General features: G+C 44.5%; 1 protein-coding gene across 1 annotated transcript in view; it reads right to left on the bottom strand.

Moving 5' to 3' along the window:
• Positions 1–1,316: 1,316 nt before the first annotated feature.
• Positions 1,317–23,754, bottom strand: part of LOC148515059 (asialoglycoprotein receptor 1-like) — a 77,325-nt gene continuing 54,887 nt past the window's right edge. Inside the window, exons 7-8 of the mRNA XM_088480526.1 lie at positions 2,041–2,147; positions 1,317–1,462 (exon numbers count right to left, since the gene is read on the bottom strand). Coding sequence (XP_088336652.1) covers positions 1,318–1,462; positions 2,041–2,147 — 252 coding nt within the window. The 3' untranslated portion in view covers position 1,317. The remainder of the gene's footprint in view (positions 1,463–2,040; positions 2,148–23,754) is intronic.

Below are 23,754 nucleotides of genomic sequence, written 5' to 3'. Positions count from 1 at the left end.
TTTCTGTACAAGGTGCACCTGGAAGGAGTCCCGCGGGAAGCGTAGGCTGGCATCGGGCTGCTACCACTTCCAGGGATGTGCACATAGAAAGGCGTAAATAGATTCTCCCCCCCAACTAATCACTGTAACAGGTCCAATGTCCCACCCGATTCCAGTGTTGTGTCTCACAAAAAGATGGTGTATCACTTTAAGCCAGACCCTCTCCCTTCCCCCACTGGTCACACCCACAGACACTCCCATGTTGGTGCACAAATCTATGGTGCATTTCCACAAGAGGTCATCTATGCTTGGACCCTACTTTCTGTTTTCCTAAATTCCCACTCCGGAGCTACCAGCCTCTGACTCCACGAGATAGTTTCCAGTAGAACTGGAATCTAAATATATTCATCACCAGTGCCCCTAACTAAGTATGTAATAAGTGCATTCCAGGTTATAAAGACATTTGCAGTCATTATCTGTTTTTGGGTGATGAGAGATGTAGTAACAAATGGAGCTAAGGGGTGGCCATCATCATCATTCATTGGCCATCATCATCACTCATTGGACATCATCATCATTGGCCAACATCATCATACATTGGCCATCATCATACATTGGCCATCATCATTCATTGACCATCATCATTCATTGACCATCATCATCATTGGCCATCATCATCATTGGCCATCATCATCATCATTCATTGGCCATCATCATCATTGGATTGTTTGCCACAGATGGCCATTAGATTTGCCATTGATGGTGGTAATCAGGTGGTTCTCCACCATTGATGACACTTTCACCAAAGCAGGGGGCACTGAGATTAGCTCTGCTCCCTCAGGCCCCTAAACCCTGTCCACATCCCTTTGGTCACAGTGTAGTCATTGATGGAGACCATTCATGGTTAGCCCTCAGATGGCCATCCCTAGGGTGTTCAGTTTGGGGAATAAATACTTGTACTGTAACATGAATATATTTATTTACTAGAAGAATCATTCATAAATCATTTGTAAAGTTATATCACAGCCAGATAAATTTTAAAGCTCTCTGAAGGCCTTTATCATGGACAGTGGAATTATTTGTCCACGGTATTTCCTAGATTGAGGATTTAGATGTTCTATCTTCTAGGTTCGATCAATGACGTCTCTTCCTCTACTTGTGTTAGATGATTTCCTGCCTACAGTGAGATGTCTTCCTGGGAAAGGATTTGGGGGAGTCTGATTTTTTTCTGTCTCGGCTATGCAGCGTTAGATGTCATTTGTGTCCTCAGCGCAGAACACAGTCTATAAGCCATTGAGTAATAATGTAGTCTGTGGTGGAGCTCAGCAGATGCCAGTCTCAGAGATCCATCTCACACATATAAAAGTAGCTTCGGGAGCAGTGGTCATCGTTCCATTTCCCATTGTTATGAAGATGTGCGCAGTCTTCTCCTCCTCCAAGCTGGTGACCAGTGAAATCATCGGGCTGCCCGGGAAGCCAATTCCTGCAACACACATAATCCTGCGTCATTCCTAGGGAGCTGTACAGGATGATCGGTAACATCGGAAATCACACGCACAATCACAGACCTTACTCAGAAAATGTTACACTTCCGGTAGGCAGTGAGAGCTCAGGCTCCGTATGCCATCGCAGTGGATAATTTATGCATGCCCATGTAACGGGGTTCAAACATACTGACACGCCTTCGTTTTGCCAACGCCAGTCACCACCCCCAAACGGTCACTTCCTGTCAATCACTCTGTGATGGGTCTGCATAATCACTGTGATTGCAGTCCTGATCGCAGGGAGTGTTCGCGCACGTGCACTGCAATGCATAACCATGCACAGAACGCAACAATCTGCCGTTTGCGTGCGTAATCACCGTTGCGATCCTTGCTGAATTAGGCCCATTGTCCATCTTCTTGGGCCTCAAACACGATGGTGTATTCAGCCCGGCAGGAGTCCTGAACGAGGGTTTTGGGTTTATCAAGAGCCTGAATTATGTGAGATGTTGGTTGGATACAATTGGGCACCTGGGATCCTGAGTCTTCCTAATACCTGATGGAGGAGCTTCTTACTTACTTTGGGGCAGAGTCGTATTTTGTTCCATCCACCCATTTCCAACCTCCCGTTATGTCCGTTAGTCCGATCCAGACGTATTTCCCCCTTGCGAGACCAGACAGGAAGTTCTGCAAGTTGGAGAAGGAGAGATACATATTACACAGAGCACACGTATTACCCAGTGCACACATATTACACAGAGCACACATATTACACAGAGCACACATATTACCATGGTGCACATATTACCCAGAGCACACATATTACCATGGTGCACATATTACCCAGCGCACACATATTACACTGCACACATATTACCCAGCACATATATTACCATGGCACATATTACCCAGCACACATATTACCCAGCACACATATTACCATGGCACACATATTACCCAGCCCACATATTACCATAGCACACATATTACACTGCACACATATTACCCAGCACACATATTACCATGGCACATATTACCCAGCACACATATTACCATGGCACACATATTACCCAGCCCACATATTACCATGGTACACATATTACACTGCACACATATTACCCAGCACACATATTACCATGGCACATATTACCAAGCCCACATATTACCATAGCACACATATTACACTGCACACATATTACCCAGCACACATATTACCATGGCACATATTACCCAGCACACATATTACCATAGCACACATATTACCCAGCCCACACATATTACCATGGCACACATATTACCCAGCACACATATTACCCAGCACACATATTACCATAGCACACATATTACCCAGCACACATATTACCATGGCACACATAGTACCCAGTGTACACTGATTACCAAGGCACACATATTAACGTGGCACACATATTACCCAGCCCACATATTACCATGGTACACATATTACCCAGCACACATATTACCATATCACACATATTACCATGGCACACATATTACCATGGCACACATATTACCCAGCACACATATTACCATAGCACACATATTACCCAGCACACATATTACCATGGCACACATATTACCCAGCCCACATATTACCATGGTACACATATTACCATGGCACACATATTACCCAGCACACATATTACCATAGCACACATATTACCATGGCACACATATTACCATAGCACACATATTACCATGGCACACATATTACCCAGCACACAAATTACCATAGCACACATAATACCCAGCCCACATATTACCATGGCACACATATTACCATAGCACACATATTACCCAGCCCACATATCACCATAGCACACATATTAGCCAGCACACATATTACCATAGCACACATATTACCATGGCACACATAGTACCCAGTGTACACTGATTACCATGGCACACATATTAACGTGGCACACATATTACCCAGCACACATATTAACATGGCACATATTACCCAGCGCACATATATTACCCAGCACACATATTACCATGGCACATATATTATCCAGCACACACATATTACCCAGCACACATATTACCATGGCACACATATTACCCTGGCACACATATTACCCAGCACATATATTACCATGGTACACATATTACCCAGCGCAGACACATTACCATGGAACACATATTACCATGGCACACATATTACCGAGCACACATATTACCATGGCACATATATTATCCAGCACACATATTACCATGGCACACATATTACCCTGGCACACATATTACCATGCATACATATTACCATGCACACATATTACCATGCACACATATTACCCAGCGCACACATATTACCATGGCACACATATTACCCAGCAAACATATTACCATGGCTCGTATATTACCCAGCACACATATTACCATGGCACACATATTACCATGGCACACATATTATCCAGTGCACACATATTACCATGGCACACATATTATCCAGTGCACACATATTAACATGGCACGTATATTACCCAGCACACATATTACCATGGCACACATATTATCCAGTGCACACATATTACCCAGCACACATATTACCATGGCACACATATTACCCAGCACACATATTACCATGGCACACATATTACCAGTGCACACATATTACCCAGCACACATATTACCATGGCACACATATTACCCAGCACACATATTATCCAGTGCACACATATTACCCAGCACACATATTACCCAGCACACATATTACCATGGCACACATATTACCCAGCCCACACATTACCATGGCACATATATTACCATGGCACACATATTACCCAGCACACATATTACCATAGCACACATATTACCCAGCACACATATTACCATGGCACACATAGTACCCAGTGTACACTGATTACCATGGCACACATATTAACGTGGCACACATATTACCCAGCCCACATAATACCATGTTACACATATTACCCAGCACACATATTACCATAGCACACATATTACCATGGCACACAAATTACCATGGCACACAAATTACCATGGCACACATATTACCCAGCACACATATTACCATAGCACACATATTACCATAGCACACATATTACCATGGTACACATATTACCCAGCCCACATATTTCCATGGTACACATATTACCATGGCACACATATTACCATGGCACACATATTACCATAGCACACATATTACCATAGCACACATATTACCATGGTACACATATTACCCAGCCCACATATTTCCATGGTACACATATTACCATGGCACACATATTACCCAGCACACATATTACCATAGCACACATATTACCATGGCACACATATTGCCATAGCACACATATTACCATGGCACACATATTACCCAGCACACATGTTACCATAGCACACATATTACCCAGCCCACATATTACCATGGCACACATATTACCATAGCACACATATTACCCAGCACACATATTACCATAGCACACATATCACCATGGCACACATACACACATAGTACCCAGTGTACACTGATTACCATGGCACACATATTAACGTGGCACACATATTACCCAGCACACATATTAACATGGCACATATTACCCAGCGCACATATATTACCCAGCACACATATTACCATGGCACATATATTATCCAGCACACACATATTACCCAGCACACATATTACCATGGCACACATATTACCCTGGCACACATATTACCCAGCACATATATTACCATGGCACACATACTACCATGCACACATATTACCCAGCGCAGACACATTACCATGGAACACATATTACCATGGCACACATATTACCGAGCACACATATTACCATGGCACATATATTATCCAGCACACATATTACCATGGCACACATATTACCCTGGCACACATATTACCCTGGCACACATACTACCATGCACACATATTACCCAGCACACAAATTACCATGCACACATATTACCCAGCGCGCACATATTACCATGGCACACATATTACCCAGCAAACATATTACCATGGCTCGTATATTACCCAGCACACATATTACCATGGCACACATATTACTATGGCACACATATTATCCAGTGCACACATATTACCATGGCACACATATTATCCAGTGCACACATATTACCATGGCACGTATATTACCCAGCACACATATTACCATGGCACACATATTACTATGGCACACATATTATCCAGTGCACACATATTACCATGGCACACATATTATCCAGTGCACACATATTACCATGGCACGTATATTACCCAGCACACATATTACCATGGCACACATATTATCCAGTGCACACATATTACCCAGCACACATATTACCATGGCACACATATTACCCAGCACACATATTACCATGGCACACATATTATCCAGTGCACACATATTACCATGGCACACATATTACCCAGCACACATATTATCCAGTGCACACATTACCCAGCACACATATTACCCAGCACACATATTACCATGGCACACATATTATCCAGTGCACACATATTACCATGGCACACATATTATCCAGTGCACACATATTACCATGGCACACATATTACCATGGCACACATATTACCCAGGACACATATTATCCAGTGCACACATATTACCATGGCACACATATTATCCAGTGCACGCATATTACCATGGCACACATATTACCCAGCTCACACATGCTACCCAGCACACATGTTACCATGGCACACATATTACCCAGCTCACACATATTACCATGGCACACATATTACCGTGCACACATATTACCCAGCACACATATTACCCAGCACACACATATTACCCAGCACACACATATTACCCAGCACACATATTACCATGCACACATATTACCCAGCACACATATTACCATGGCACACATATTACCCAGCACACATATTACCATTGCACACGTATTACTCAACACACATATTACCATGGCACACGTATTACCCAGCACACATATTACCATGGCACACGTATTACCCAGCACACATATTACCATAGCACACGTATTACCCAGCACACATATTACCATGGCACACATATTACCCAGCACACATATTACCATGCACACATATTACCATGCACACATATTACCCAGCACACATATTACCATGGCACACATATCACCCAGCACACATATTACCCAGTGCACACATATTACCATGGCACACATATTATCCAGTGCACACATATTACCATGGCACACATATTACCCAGCTCACACATGTTACCCAGCACACATATTACCATGGCACACATATTATTCAGCTCACACATATTACCATGGCACACATATTACCGTGCACACATATTACCCAGCACACATATTACCCAGCACACACATATTACCCAGCACACATATTACCATGCACACATATTACCCAGGACACATATTATCCAGTGCACACATATTACCATGGCACACATATTATCCAGTGCACACATATTACCATGGCACACATATTACCCAGCTCACACATGTTACCCAGCACACATATTACCATGGCACACATATTATTCAGCTCACACATATTACCATGGCACACATATTACCGTGCACACATATTACCCAGCACACATATTACCCAGCACACACATATTACCCAGCACACATATTACCATGCACACATATTACCCAGCACACATATTACCATGGCACACATATTACCCAGCACACGTATTACTCAGCACACATATTACCCAGCACACATATTACCTTGGCACACGTATTACCCAGCACACATATTACCATAGCACACGTATTACCCAGCACACATATTACCATGGCACACATATTACCCAGCACACATATTACCATGCACACATATTACCATGCACACATATTACCCAGCACACATATTACCATGGCACACATATTACCCAGCACACATACTACCATAGCACACATATTACCCAGCACACATATTACCATGGCACACATATTACCCAGCACACATATTACCATGGCAAACATATTACCATAGCACACATCTTACCATGCACACATATTACCATGGCACACATATTACCCAACACACATATTACCCAGCACATATTACCCAGCACACATATTACCCAGCACATATTACCCAGCACACATATTACCCAGCACACATATTACCATGGCACACATATTACCAATACCATGCACACATATTACCCAGCACACATATTACCCAGCACATATTACCCAGCACACATATTACCCAGCACACAGATTACCATGGCACACATATTACCAATACCATGCACACATATTACCCAGCACACATATTACCCAGCACACATATTACCCAGCACACATATTACCATGCACACATATTACCCAGCACACATATTACCAGGCACACATATTACCCAGCACACATATTACCCAGCACACATATTACCATGGAACACATATTATCCAGCTCACATATTACCCAGCACACATATTACCATGGCACACATATTACCCAGCACACATATTACCATAGCACACATATTACCATGGCACACATATTGCCATAGCACACATATTACCATGGCACACATATTACCCAGCACACATATTACCATAGCACACATATTACCCAGCCCACATATTACCATGGCACACATATTACCATAGCACACATATTACCCAGCACACATATTACCATAGCACACATATTACCATGGCACACATAGTACCCAGTGTACACTGATTACCATGGCACACATATTAACGTGGCACACATATTACCCAGCACACATATTAACATGGCACATATTACCCAGCGCACATATATTACCCAGCACACATATTACCATGGCACATATATTATCCAGCACACACATATTACCCAGCACACATATTACCATGGCATACATATTACCCTGGCACACATATTACCCAGCACATATATTACCATGGCACACATATTACCACCATGCACACATATTACCCAGCGCAGACACATTACCATGGAACACATATTACCATGGCACACATATTACCGAGCACACATATTACCATGGCACATATATTATCCAGCACACATATTACCATGGCACACATATTACCCTGGCACACATATTACCCTGGCACACATATTACCATGCACACATATTACCCAGCACACAAATTACCATGCACACATATTACCCAGCGCGCACATATTACCATGGCACACATATTACCCAGCAAACATATTACCATGGCTCGTATATTACCCAGCACACATATTACCATGGCACACATATTACTATGGCACACATATTATCCAGTGCACACATATTACCATGGCACACATATTATCCAGTGCACACATATTACCATGGCACGTATATTACCCAGCACACATATTACCATGGCACACATATTATCCAGTGCACACATATTACCCAGCACACATATTACCATGGCACACATATTACCCAGCACACATATTACCATGGCACACATATTATCCAGTGCACACATATTACCATGGCACACATATTACCCAGCCCACATATTATCCAGTGCACACATTACCCAGCACACATATTACCCAGCACACATATTACCATGGCACACATATTATCCAGTGCACACATATTACCATGGCACACATATTATCCAGTGCACACATATTACCATGGCACACATATTACCATGGCACACATATTACCCATGACACATATTATCCAGTGCACACTAGGGGTGAGCGGGTTCGGATTTCTGAAATCCGAACCCCCCCGAGCCCCCCCGATCCGAGTCCGATCCGAATCAGGCTCGACTTTTCCCGCCTGACTCGGATCTGAAATCGAGGCAAAACGTCATCATCCCGCCTTCCGAGTCTCGCGGGTTTTGGATCCTATATAAGGTACCCACGTCGGCGCCATTTTCTCACTCGGCTGTGGACAGTGAAGAGGGAGGGTGGGAGTTAGGGCTGTGTAGTGTAGTGTAGTGTAGTGCTGCTGTTGTCCACTACTTCAAAGTCCATAGGGGCTGGCTGTGTTGTGCTGTGCTGCTGTTGTTAATAGGGGCTGTGTCCACTACTTCAAAGTCCATAGGGGCTGGCTGGACTGTGTTGTGCAGTCAGTTCTCCATAGGGGCTGTGTCCACTCCAAAGTCCTGTGCAGTGTCCCAGTCCTAAAGGAGTGCTGCAGTGTTGTCCAGGGGGTGCTCTGTCCATCAGGGGTGCTCCCCCCAAGTGCTAAAAAAATAATATATTTTCTGTGTTTGTGAATTGTGTGCGCAGTAGCCGCACGTGCATCAACAAAGTAGTGCCAAGCGTGCGCCTGTGTCATAAGTAAAGGGCCGGCTGGCTTGACCGTTAAGGGTGCTGTAACCCCCGAAAGTACACTCCAGTCCAAACCAAAAAAAAATTATTTTCTGTGTTTGTGAATTGTGTGCGCAGTAGCCGCACTTGCATCAACAAAGTAGTGCCAAGCGTGCGCCTGTGTCATAAGTAAAGGGCCGGCTGGCTTGACCGTTAAGGGTGCTGTAACCCCCGAAAGTACACTCCAGTCCAAACCCCAAAAAAAATTATTTTCTGTGTTTGTGAATTGTGTGCGCAGTAGCCGCACGTGCATCAACAAAGTAGTGCCAAGCGTGCGCCTGTGTCATAAGTAAAGGGCCGGCTGGCTTGACCATTAAGGGTGCTGTAACCCCCGAAAGTACACTCCAGTCCAAACCGAAAAAAAAATTATTTTCTGTGTTTGTGAATTGTGTGCGCAGTAGCCGCACGTGCATCAACAAAGTAGTGCCAAGCGTGCGCCTGTGTCATAAGTAAAGGGCCGGCTGGCTTGACCGTTAAGGGTGCTGTAACCCCCGAAAGTACACTCCAGTCCAAACCAAAAAAAAATTATTTTCTGTGTTTGTGAATTGTGTGCGCAGTAGCCGCACGTGCATCAACAAAGTAGTGCCAAGCGTACGCCTGTGTCATAAGTAAAGGGCCGGCTGGCTTGACCGTTAAGGGTGCTGTAACCCCCGAAAGTACACTCCAGTCCAAACCCCAAAAAAAATTATTTTCTGTGTTTGTGAATTGTGTGCGCAGTAGCCGCACGTGCATCAACAAAGTAGTGCCAAGCGTGCGCCTGTGTCATAAGTAAAGGGCCGGCTGGCTTGACCGTTAAGGGTGCTGTAACCCCCGAAAGTACACTCCAGTCCAAACCAAAAAAAAAAATATTTTCTGTGTTTGTGAATTGTGTGCGCAGTAGCCGCACGTGCATCAACAAAGTAGTGTCAAGCGTGCGCCTGTGTCATAAGTAAAGGGCCGGCTGGCTTGACCGTTAAGGGTGCTGTAACCCCCGAAAGTACACTCCAGTCCAAACCAAAAAAAAAATTATTTTCTGTGTTTGTGAATTGTGTGCGCAGTAGCCGCACGTGCATCAACAAAGTAGTGCCAAGCGTACGCCTGTGTCATAAGTAAAGGGCCGGCTGGCTTGACCGTTAAGGGTGCTGTAACCCCCGAAAGTACACTCCAGTCCAAACCAAAAAAAAAATTATTTTCTGTGTTTGTGAATTGTGTGCGCAGTAGCCGCACGTGCATCAACAAAGTAGTGCCAAGCGTGCGCCTGTGTCATAAGTAAAGGGCCGGCTGGCTTGACCGTTAAGGGTGCTGTAACCCCCGAAAGTACACTCCAGTCCAAACCAAAAAAAAAATTATTTTCTGTGTTTGTGAATTGTGTGCGCAGTAGCCGCACGTGCATCAACAAAGTAGTGTCAAGCGTGCGCCTGTGTCATAAGTAAAGGGCCGGCTGGCTTGACCGTTAAGGGTGCTGTAACCCCCGAAAGTACACTCCAGTCCAAACCAAAAAAAAAATTATTTTCTGTGTTTGTGAATTGTGTGCGCAGTAGCCGCACGTGCATCAACAAAGTAGTGCCAAGCGTGCGCCTGTGTCATAAGTAAAGGGCCGGCTGGCTTGACCGTTAAGGGTGCTGTAACCCCCGAAAGTACACTCCAGTCCAAACCAAAAAAAAAATTATTTTCTGTGTTTGTGAATTGTGTGCGCAGTAGCCGCACGTGCATCAACAAAGTAGTGCCAAGCGTGCGCCTGTGTCATAAGTAAAGGGCCGGCTGGCTTGACCGTTAAGGGTGCTGTAACCCCCGAAAGTACACTCCAGTCCAAACCAAAAAAAAATTATTTTCTGTGTTTGTGAATTGTGTGCGCAGTAGCCGCACGTGCATCAACAAAGTAGTGCCAAGCGTGCACCTGTGTCATAAGTAAAGGGCCGGCTGGCTTGACCGTTAAGGGTGCTGTAACCCCCGAAAGTACACTCCAGTCCAAACCAAAAAAAAAATTATTTTCTGTGTTTGTGAATTGTGTGCACTGTGGCTGCACGTGCATCAACAAAGGAGCAGCGCCAAGCGTGCGCCTGTGTCCCATAAGTAAAGAGCCGGCTGGCTCATTTCTTAAAGGGTGGTGTAACCCACAAAGTGCACTACTCTCCAGCAAAAATAAAATAATATTTTCTGTGTTTGTGTGCGCTTTAGCCGCACGTATATATATCAATATAACATAAATGGAGGACCAAACTTTCTCCGATAAAAATAAAATAGGGAAAGATCAAGAACCACTTCCTCCTAGTGCTGTTGCTGCTGCTGGGAGTTGTTCATCATTCCAGAGAGGAAGTAGGAACATCACTACTTTTACTAAACAATTGACCCTCCAACAGTCCCTAGCGATGAGGATGAAGTACGACAGCAGTCATCCTGAAGCAAAACGTATAACTGAGGCCTTGACTGCTATGTTGGTGTTAGACGTGCGTCCGGTATCCGACATTAGTGCAGTGGGATTTAGACAATTGATGGAGGTAGTGTGTCCTCGGTTCCAAATCCTGTCTAGATTCCACCTGCATCCTCAAAGCAGCAGCGACAAGCGTGCGTCTGTCTGTTAAAGGGTGGTGACACCCTCAAAGTGTGCTACACAAACAATTAAAATATTGTTCTTTTTTTTTCTGTCTTTGTGAATTGTGTGGGCTGTAGCTGCACCTGCATCCTTAAAGCAGCAGCGACAAGCGTGCGTCTGTCTGTTAAAGGGTGGTGACACCCTCAAAGTGTGCTACACAAACAATTAAAATATTGTTCTTTTTTTTTTGGTCTTTGTGAAATGTGTGGGCTGTAGCCGCACCTGCATCCTTAAAGCAGCAGCGACAAGCGTGCGTCTGTCTGTTAAAGGGTGGTGACACCCTCAAAGTGTGCTACACAAACAATTAAAATATTGTTCTTTTTTTTTTGGTCTTTGTGAAATGTGTGGGCTGTAGCCGCACCTGCATCCTTAAAGCAGCAGCGACAAGCGTGCGTCTGTCTGTTAAAGGGTGGTGACACCCTCAAAGTGTGCTACACAAACAATTAAAATATTGTTCTTTTTTTTTCTGTCTTTGTGAATTGTGTGGGCTGTAGCCGCACCTGCATCCTTAAAGCAGCAGCGACAAGCGTGCGTCTGTCTGTTAAAGGGTGGTGACACCCTCAAAGTGTGCTACACAAACAATTAAAATCTTGTTCTTTTTTTTTTGGTCTTTGTGAAATGTGTGGGCTGTAGCCGCACCTGCATCCTTAAAGCAGCAGCGACAAGCGTGCGTCTGTCTGTTAAAGGGTGGTGACACCCTCAAAGTGTTCTACACAAACAATTAAAATATTGTTCTTTTTTTTTTGGTCTTTGTGAAATGTGTGGGCTGTAGCCGCACCTGCATCCTTAAAGCAGCAGCGACAAGCGTGCGTCTGTCTGTTAAAGGGTGGTGACACCTCAAAGTGTTCTACACAAACAATTAAAATATTCTTCTTCTTTTTTCTGTCTTTGTGAAATGTGTGGGCTGTAGCCGCACCTGCATCCTTAAAGCAGCAGCGACAAGCGTGCGTCTGTCTGTTAAAGGGTGGTGACACCTCAAAGTGTTCTACACAAACAATTAAAATATTCTTCTTCTTTTTTCTGTCTTTGTGAATTGTGTGGGCTGTAGCCGCACTTGCATCCTCAAAGCAGCAGCGACAAGCGTGCGTCTGTCTGTTAAAGGGTGGTGTAACCCTCAAAGTGTGCTCCACAAACAATAAAAATATTCTTTTTTTTTTCTGTCTTTGTGAATTGTGTGGGCTGTAGCCGCACTTGAATCCTCAAAGCAGCAGCGACAAGCGTGCGTCTGTCTGTTAAAGGGTGGTGACACCCTCAAAGTGTTCTACACAAACAATTAAAATATTGTTCTTTTTTTTTCTGTCTTTGTGAATTGTGTGGGCTGTAGCCGCACCTGCATCCTTAAAGCAGCAGCGACAAGCGTGCGTCTGTCTGTTAAAGGGTGGTGTAACTCTCAAAGTGTTCCAAAAAATAAAAAACTATTTTTTTAATGTGTTTGTGACTTGTGTGCGATGTAGCCACACTTGCATCCTCAAAGCAGCAGCGACAAGCGTGCGTCTGTCTGTTAAAGGGTGGTGACACCCTCAAAGTGTGCTACACAAACAATTAAAATATTGTTCTTTTTTTTTCTGTCTATGTGAATTGTGTGGGCTGTAGCCGCACCTGCATCCTTAAAGCAGCAGCGACAAGCGTGCGTCTGTCTGTTAAAGGGTGGTGACACCTCAAAGTGTTCTACACAAACAATTAAAATATTGTTCTTTTTTTTTTGGTCTTTGTGAAATGTGTGGGCTGTAGCCGCACCTGCATCCTTAAAGCAGCAGCGACAAGCGTGCGTCTGTCTGTTAAAGGGTGGTGACACCTCAAAGTGTTCTACACAAACAATTAAAATATTCTTCTTCTTTTTTCTGTCTTTGTGAATTGTGTGGGCTGTAGCCGCACTTGAATCCTCAAAGCAGCAGCGACAAGCGTGCGTCTGTCTGTTAAAGGATTACATCGGTGACAGCATCCAAGTAGGCATGTCAAACAGTCCGTACCTGTACTGGCAGGAAAAAGAAGCAATTTGGAGGTCCCTGTACAAACTGGCTCTATTTTACCTGAGTTGCCCCCCCTCCAGTGTGTACTCCGAAAGAGTGTTTAGTGCAGCCGGGAACCTTGTCAGCGAAAGGCGTAGGAGGTTGCTTCCACAAAATGTGGAGAAGATGATGTTCATAAAATGAATTATCAACACTTCCAGGGAGACCAGCCTCCAGAACGTACAGAGGGACCTGTGGTTCCAGCAGGGACAAATTAATACTCTGTGAGGATGAGGATGTACACACTGAAGAGGGTGAGGAATCGGTGGATGAGGAGGATGAGGATGACATCTTGCCTCCGTAGAGCCAGTTTGTGCAGGGACAGATAAATTGCCAGCTTGTTTTGTGGGGGCCCAAACGAACCAATCATTTCAGCCACAGTTGTGTGGCAGACCCTGGCGCTGAAATAATTGGTTTGTTAAAGTGTGCATGTCCTGTTTATACAACATAAGGGTGGGTGGGAGGGCCCAAGGACAATTCCATCTTGCACCTCTTTTTTTTCTTTGCATTATGTACAGTTTGGGGCCTAGTTTTTCAATGCCATCCTGTCTGCCACTGCAGTTTCACGCCTAGATGGGTCACGTGTTTGTGCCGCCCACTTGTGTCGCTTAGCATAGTCATCCAGCTACCTCGGTGCAACCTTTTGGACATAAAAACACTATTGTGAGGTGTGAGGTATTCAGAATAGACTGGAAATGAGTGGAAATTAAGGTTATTGAGGTTAATAATAGCATAGGAGCAGAAAAACCTACAAATTCTGTGATTTTAGCTGTTTTTATGCTTTTTTTCAAAAAAATACAGATCCAAAACACAAAACCCAGAACCCAAAACACGAAGAAAGATCCAGATCCAAAACCAAAACACAAAACACGAAAAGTGGCCGGTGCACACCCCTAGTGCACACATATTACCATGGCACACATATTATCCAGTGCACGCATATTACCATGGCACACATATTACCCAGCTCACACATGTTACCCAGCACACATATTACCATAGCACACATATTACCATGGCACACATATTACCCAACACACATATTACCCAACACACATGTTACCCAGCACACATATTACCCAGCACATATTACCCAGCACACATATTACCCAGCACACATATTACCATGGCACACATATTACCAATACCATGCACACATATTACCCAGCACACATATTACCCAGCACATATTACCCAGCACACAGATTTCCATGGCACACATATTACCAATACCATGCACACATATTACCCAGCACACATATTACCCAGCACACATATTACCCAGCACACATATTACCCAGCACACATATTACCATGCACACATATTACCCAGCACACATATTACCCAGCACACATATTACCCAGCACACATATTACCCAGCACACATATTACCCAGCACACATATTACCATGGAACACATATTATCCAGCGCACATATTACCCAGCACACATATTACCATGGCACACACATTACCCAGCACACATATTACCATGGAACACATATTATCCAGCGCACATATTACCCAGCACACATATTACCATGGCACACATATTACCATGGCACACATATTACCCAGCACACATGTTACCATGGCACACATATTACCCAGCACACACATATTACCATGGCACACATATTACCATGGCACACCTATTACCCAGCACACATATTACCCAGCACACATATTACCATGGCATACATGTTACCATGGCACACATATTACCCAGCACACATATTATCCAGTGCACACATTACCCAGCACACATATTACCCAGCACACATATTACCATGGCACACATATTATCCAGTGCACACATATTACCATGGCACACATATTATCCAGTGCACACATATTACCATGGCACACATATTACCATGGCACACATATTACCCAGGACACATATTATCCAGTGCACACATATTACCATGGCACACATATTATCCAGTGCACGCATATTACCATGGCACACATATTACCCAGCTCACACATGCTACCCAGCACACATATTACCATGGCACACATATTACCCAGCTCACACATATTACCATGGCACACATATTACCGTGCACACATATTACCCAGCACACATATTACCCAGCACACACATATTACCCAGCACACACATATTACCCAGCACACATATTACCATGCACACATATTACCCAGCACACATATTACCATGGCACACATATTACCCAGCACACATATTACCATTGCACACGTATTACTCAACACACATATTACCATGGCACACGTATTACCCAGCACACATATTACCATGGCACACGTATTACCCAGCACACATATTACCATAGCACACGTATTACCCAGCACACATATTACCATGGCACACATATTACCCAGCACACATATTACCATGCACACATATTACCCAGCACACATATTACCATGGCACACATATCACCCAGCACACATATTACCCAGTGCACACATATTACCATGGCACACATATTACCATGGCACACATATTACCCAGGACACATATTATCCAGTGCACACATATTACCATGGCACACATATTATCCAGTGCACACATATTACCATGGCACACATATTACCCAGCTCACACATGTTACCCAGCACACATATTACCATGGCACACATATTATTCAGCTCACACATATTACCATGGCACACATATTACCGTGCACACATATTACCCAGCACACATATTACCCAGCACACACATATTACCCAGCACACATATTACCATGCACACATATTACCCAGCACACATATTACCATGGCACACATATTACCCAGCACACGTATTACTCAGCACACATATTACCATGGCACACGTATTACCCAGCACACATATTACCATGGCACACATATTACCCAGCACACATATTACCATGCACACATATTACCATGCACACATATTACCCAGCACACATATTACCATGGCACACATATTACCCAGCACACATACTACCATAGCACACATATTACCCAGCACACATATTACCATGGCACACATATTACCCAGCACACATATTACCATTGCAAACATATTACCATAGCACACATATTACCATGCACACATATTACCATGGCACACATATTACCCAACACACATATTACCCAGCACATATTACCAAGCACACATATTACCCAGCACATATTACCCAGCACACATATTACCCAGCACACATATTACCATGGCACACATATTACCAATACCATGCACACATATTACCCAGCACACATATTACCCAGCACATATTACCCAGCACACATATTACCCAGCACACAGATTACCATGGCACACATATTACCAATACCATGCACACATATTACCCAGCACACATATTACCCAGCACACATATTACCCAGCACACATATTACCCAGCACACATATTACCCAGCACACATATTACCCAGCACACATATTACCATGCACACATATTACCCAGCACACATATTACCCAGCACACATATTACCATGGAACACATATTATCCAGCTCACATATTACCCAGCACACATATTACCATGGCATACATATTACCCAGCACACATATTACCATAGCACACATATTACCATGGCACACATATTGCCATAGCACACATATTACCATGGCACACATATTACCCAGCACACATATTACCATAGCACACATATTACCCAGCCCACATATTACCATGGCACACATATTACCATAGCACACATATTACCCAGCACACATATTACCATAGCACACATATTACCATGGCACACATAGTACCCAGTGTACACTGATTACCATGGCACACATATTAACGTGGCACACATATTACCCAGCACACATATTAACATGGCACATATTACCCAGCGCACATATATTACCCAGCACACATATTACCATGGCACATATATTATCCAGCACACACATATTACCCAGCACACATATTACCATGGCACACATATTACCCTGGCACACATATTACCCAGCACATATATTACCATGGCACACATATTACCATGCACACATATTACCCAGCGCAGACACATTACCATGGAACACATATTACCATGGCACACATATTACCGAGCACACATATTACCATGGCACATATATTATCCAGCACACATATTACCATGGCACACATATTACCCTGGCACACATATTACCCTGGCACACATATTACCATGCACACATATTACCCAGCACTCAAATTACCATGCACACATATTACCCAGCGCGCACATATTACCATGGCACACATATTACCCAGCAAACATATTACCATGGCTCGTATATTACCCAGCACACATATTACCATGGCACACATATTACTATGGCACACATATTATCCAGTGCACACATATTACCATGGCACACATATTATCCAGTGCACACATATTACCATGGCACACATATTATCCAGTGCACACATATTACCCAGCACACATATTACCATGGCACACATATTACCCAGCACACATATTACCATGGCACACATATTATCCAGTGCACACATATTACCATGGCGCACATATTACCCAGCCCACATATTATCCAGTGCACACATTACCCAGCACACATATTACCCAGCACACATATTACCATGGCACACATATTATCCAGTGCACACATATTACCATGGCACACATATTATCCAGTGCACACATATTACCATGGCACACATATTACCATGGCACACATATTACCCAGGACACATATTATCCAGTGCACACATATTACCATGGCACACATATTATCCAGTGCACGCATATTACCATGGCACACATATTACCCAGCTCACACATGTTACCCAGCACACATATTACCATAGCACACATATTACCATGGCACACATATTACCCAACACACATATTACCCAGCACATATTACCCAGCACACATATTACCCAGCACACATATTACCATGGCACACATATTACCAATACCATGCACACATATTACCCAGCACACATATTACCCAGCACATATTACCCAGCACACATATTACCCAGCACACAGATTACCATGGCACACATATTACCAATACCATGCACACATATTACCCAGCACACATATTACCCAGCACACATATTACCCAGCACACATATTACCCAGCACACATATTACCATGCACACATATTACCCAGCACACATATTACCCAGCACACATATTACCCAGCACACATATTACCCAGCACACATATTACCATGGAACACATATTATCCAGCGCACATATTACCCAGCACACATATTACCATGGCACACACATTACCCAGCACACATATTACCATGGAACACATATTATCCAGCGCACATATTACCCAGCACACATATTACCATGGCACACATATTACCATGGCACACATATTACCCAGCACACATGTTACCATGGCACACATATTACCCAGCACACACATATTACCATGGCACACATATTACCATGGCACACCTATTACCCAGCACACATATTACCCAGCACACATATTACCATGGCATACATGTTACCATGGCACACATATTACCCAGCACACACATATTACCCTGTGCACACATAGGACCTCATTCAGAGTCGGTCGTTGTGGTCGCTCGGTCGTACGCAGCCGATGTTCACTAAACTGCGCATGCGTAAAATTCGCAATGCGCGTGCGCAAACTAGCTGTTACGATCAGAAATTTCTCTCTGCTTGAGCTCAGCCAGGTCGTTAGTTTGAGTGACAGGATGATGGGTTTGTGGGTGGTAACAGGGGAAGGTGCTTGAAAACGGGGGAGTGGAGATCCGAACGCAGGCGTGCCTGACTATGCGAACGGTGTTTAATGGGGGTGCATAATTAACAAAGTAGTGTCATGGCACATGTGACATGGGAGGTTTGTACACGGACCTGATCGTAGTGCTTAAGAGAGGGTATGGTCAGCCTTAAGCTCTGCGATCAGCTCCGATGGGTTCCGATGGTCGCGATTAAAACTTATATCCCAGGAGATGAGATGACGTGTGTGGTGAACGAGAAGGGGGCATGATTTAGTCTTATGGCCGCTTCTTACCCTCGGTCGTTCAGCTAACGATCTCATCTTAGCGACGCAACTTGCGATCGCTTCATTTGCATATCCGGCCCCAATCCCCTACGTCCGAGCGGCCGCAACAACCGACTCTGAATGAGGTCCATATTAACATGGCACACATATTACCCAGCACACATTGGGCCTCATTCAGAGGCGGTCGGAGGATGCAAGCGGTCGCTCAGAAACTCTAACGACCGCTAGGGTGATGGTCGCGACCATCGGGGCTTACGACAAGACCCTAGGTTAGGGTCTCACTTGTCGTAAGCCCCGGAGAGCTTCTGGCTCTGTCAGAGCCGGAAGCTCTCCACTGACATCACTAGTGATGTCAGTGGGGCCTCCCCCAAACGGTAGGCATTCCCATGGGAATGCCTCCATTTGGGCTGCCACCCCCCCGGCCCGCCATCCAAACCGGGCGAGCTGTCAATCAACATTGACAGCTCGCCCCCTTTGGAAAGAGACCCGCTACGACTAGCGCTGTCGGTCGCAGCGGGTCTCACGCATGCGCACGAAGGAGCCGGCTCCCTCGTGTGCATGCGCACTAGACAAACATCGAGGCGGCCGTGCGGTCGTAGACCAGCACACCCGCACTGCCACCCCCCATACTGAGGACACTGTCAGCAACCCCTCACTGTTGGCACCCCTGCACTGAGGAACTTAGGACACTGCTGCCCCCCTGCTGCCGACACCGCCGGCACCCTGCACAGAGGACACTGCCAGCACACCCGCTCTGCCACCCCCCATACTGAGGACACTGTCAGCAACCCCACACTGCTGGCACCCCTGCACTGAGGAAATGAGGACACCGCTGCCCCCCCTGCTGCCGACACCACCAGCACCCCCGCAGAGGAGATCTAAGTGTAATGCCAGGAGTTCTGCAGAGACCCTTCAATATTTTGCCATGAACTAAACTCCTTGATCACAAAAGATTTCTTCAGGACAACTTAGTATGTGTACAAGGTCCTTGCTGACAAGCCTGTGCCAGCATTATCTGTGGAGGGAAGGCCTTTGCCAGGAATGACGTGTGCCAATTTGGAAAATGATCCACTACCACCCAGATGGTATAATATTTCCCAGAAGGTGGTAAGTCCATAATAAGGTCCAAGGCAACATGTGTCCCAGGTACAGTATATTTGGAACTGGCACAGGTAGTAAAGGACCACACACAGCTGGTCCAGATAATGTATGTTGGACAACATTGGGACAAACATTGAGATCTTGCCGGAGTGCAGATAACCAATAACATGAAGCACGGCCTGAATACACAGAACCAAGGATGGCCTTGGGTGCAATAAGGACAGCGTATGGCAGGTGCAATGTGACTGAGCCAGGTTATACCCCGTGGTTGTGGGAGCAGTATACCTTTAAGAACTTTGATGTTGGTGTCAATCATTAGTCTTAGCCTATAGGGATCCTTGGGGGTGTGGCCTTGCTGGTATATTAGGTCTGTTATCCAAAGACTCCTCCTCTTTGCTTCTGAGAATCCCGCCCTCCTCCCTGTTTGTGGTGTGTTGTGGTGGAAAGAACGGTAGTGTGCTTCTAGTTATACATATTAGATGGGTGCGCTCTCCTTGGTCAATAATAGATCAAACCCGTCCCTTCCGGGAATGACACAGCCCATCTGGGCGTGCTTCATGCTGTAGAGTTGAACACCAACGGTAATGTGCTTCTAGTTATACAAATTAGATGGGTGCGCTCTCCTTGATCAATGATAGGCCAAACCCGTCCCTTCCGGGAAATAAGACAGCCCGTCCGGGCGTGCTTTATGCTGGAGAGTTGAACACCAATGGTGATGTGATTGGTCTGCGTGTGTCTGTGGGAGTGTCCGTTCTGTGTTGTCCGACACCATACTAACTTTAAGCTCACAATCAATTTCAATTGGCAACATCTAATTATCTAATTAGATAGCCCACATTCAATATTACAGTATATTAATTATTAAATTATTATTAATAATCTGATGTCAAATAAATTTGACCTTTAATTTTAAATCCAACTCCTGTTGTCCGTGTGTTTATTCTTAGGTAAGTTTTTAGTTGTGTTAAGTCTGTAAGGTATAGGGGCCTATTCATCAACACTAAAATAACGTTTTTAAGGACATTTTCCTTAAATAACGTTATTTTGGTATTCATGTAGCCACAGCACAGGATATATCACAGATATCTCCTCCCTAAGTTTCCCTGCGTTAATTTCCACACTCCCCATACATTAGTACATTAGTACATTAGTATGGGGATATTAGTACATTAGTACATTAGTATGGGTAAATTAGTACATTTGTACATTAGTATGAGTACATTAGTACATTAGTACATTATTATGGGAATATTAGTACATTAGTACATTAGTATTAGTACATTAGTACGTATGGGGATGTATTAGTACATTAGTACGTATGGGGATGTATTAGTACATTAGTACGTATGGGGATGTGGAAATTGTGGTATTCATCAAATTCCAAAAATTATAAATTTTTGGAATTTGATGCAGTTACTATTCGCCACTTTGAGGTGGTGAATAGCAGAATCCACTAACCTGTATCCGCGTGTGCAGGTCCCCCGACGAGTCCCTCCAGCGCTCTGCTCCGTCCTCAGGCTCCGGAGGCTGGTCGGACATGTGTGCTCCCCAGCAGAGCACAAGAAAGTTTAGAAAAAGAATAAACATTTTTTATTTTTTTCTAATCTGTCATGTGGTCTGCTGGGAAACCACATGACAGCACAGCAGGACGGAGCCGGAGGCTGCTGCGCGGACAGGTAAGTCGGGGGGGGGAGGTGAGCGGAGTGTGGAGGGTGGTGGGGGGGTACGAAACTTAACGCATCTGTAGGCAGTGCTGCGCATGCGCTGGCTTTACAGATGTAACAGCACATGCGCAGCACTGTTTCCAGATGCGATAAGGTAGTGTAGGAAAATCTGTCATCGCAAAAATGACAGGTACCGGAATAGATACTTATGGAGAGGTGGAATGATGAATTCCACCTATAATTAGCTAGAACTCCATGAGAGTTCTAAAGCTAATTATCTCCAGAGAATTTTTAGGTTTAACGAATAGGCCCCATAGTGCGCATATCAACCATAGGGAGTTTAATGTTCTGCCCGGAGAGGAGCGGTGACCATGGTAGTATTGACTACTAGACATGGGAAATGAATGAATGGACATTACAGTAGTATCCTCCGAAACACCCACAGAGAGAGAGAGGGCGTCTGCTTTATGCTCCCCGGGACCCGGCCTAAAAGTGATACAGAAACCAAAGCGGGGGAAGAATAGAGAGGGGCGAGTCTGCCTCCTGCTTTCAGATGTCTGGAGATACTGTAGAGTAGATTTCAGAGATCAGGAAAATGTGCGGCTACTAGAAGATATCACCACGCTCTACCTGCCAGGGCGAGATTCTGAGGTGA

Source organism: Taudactylus pleione, unplaced genomic scaffold (genome assembly GCF_031769625.1).
Source record: "Taudactylus pleione unplaced genomic scaffold, aTauple2 ptg000255l, whole genome shotgun sequence".
Classification (NCBI taxonomy): Eukaryota; Metazoa; Chordata; class Amphibia; order Anura; family Myobatrachidae; genus Taudactylus; species Taudactylus pleione.
Note: the sequence above shows the minus strand (reverse complement) of the source record. Positions and strands in the feature narration are given on the sequence as shown.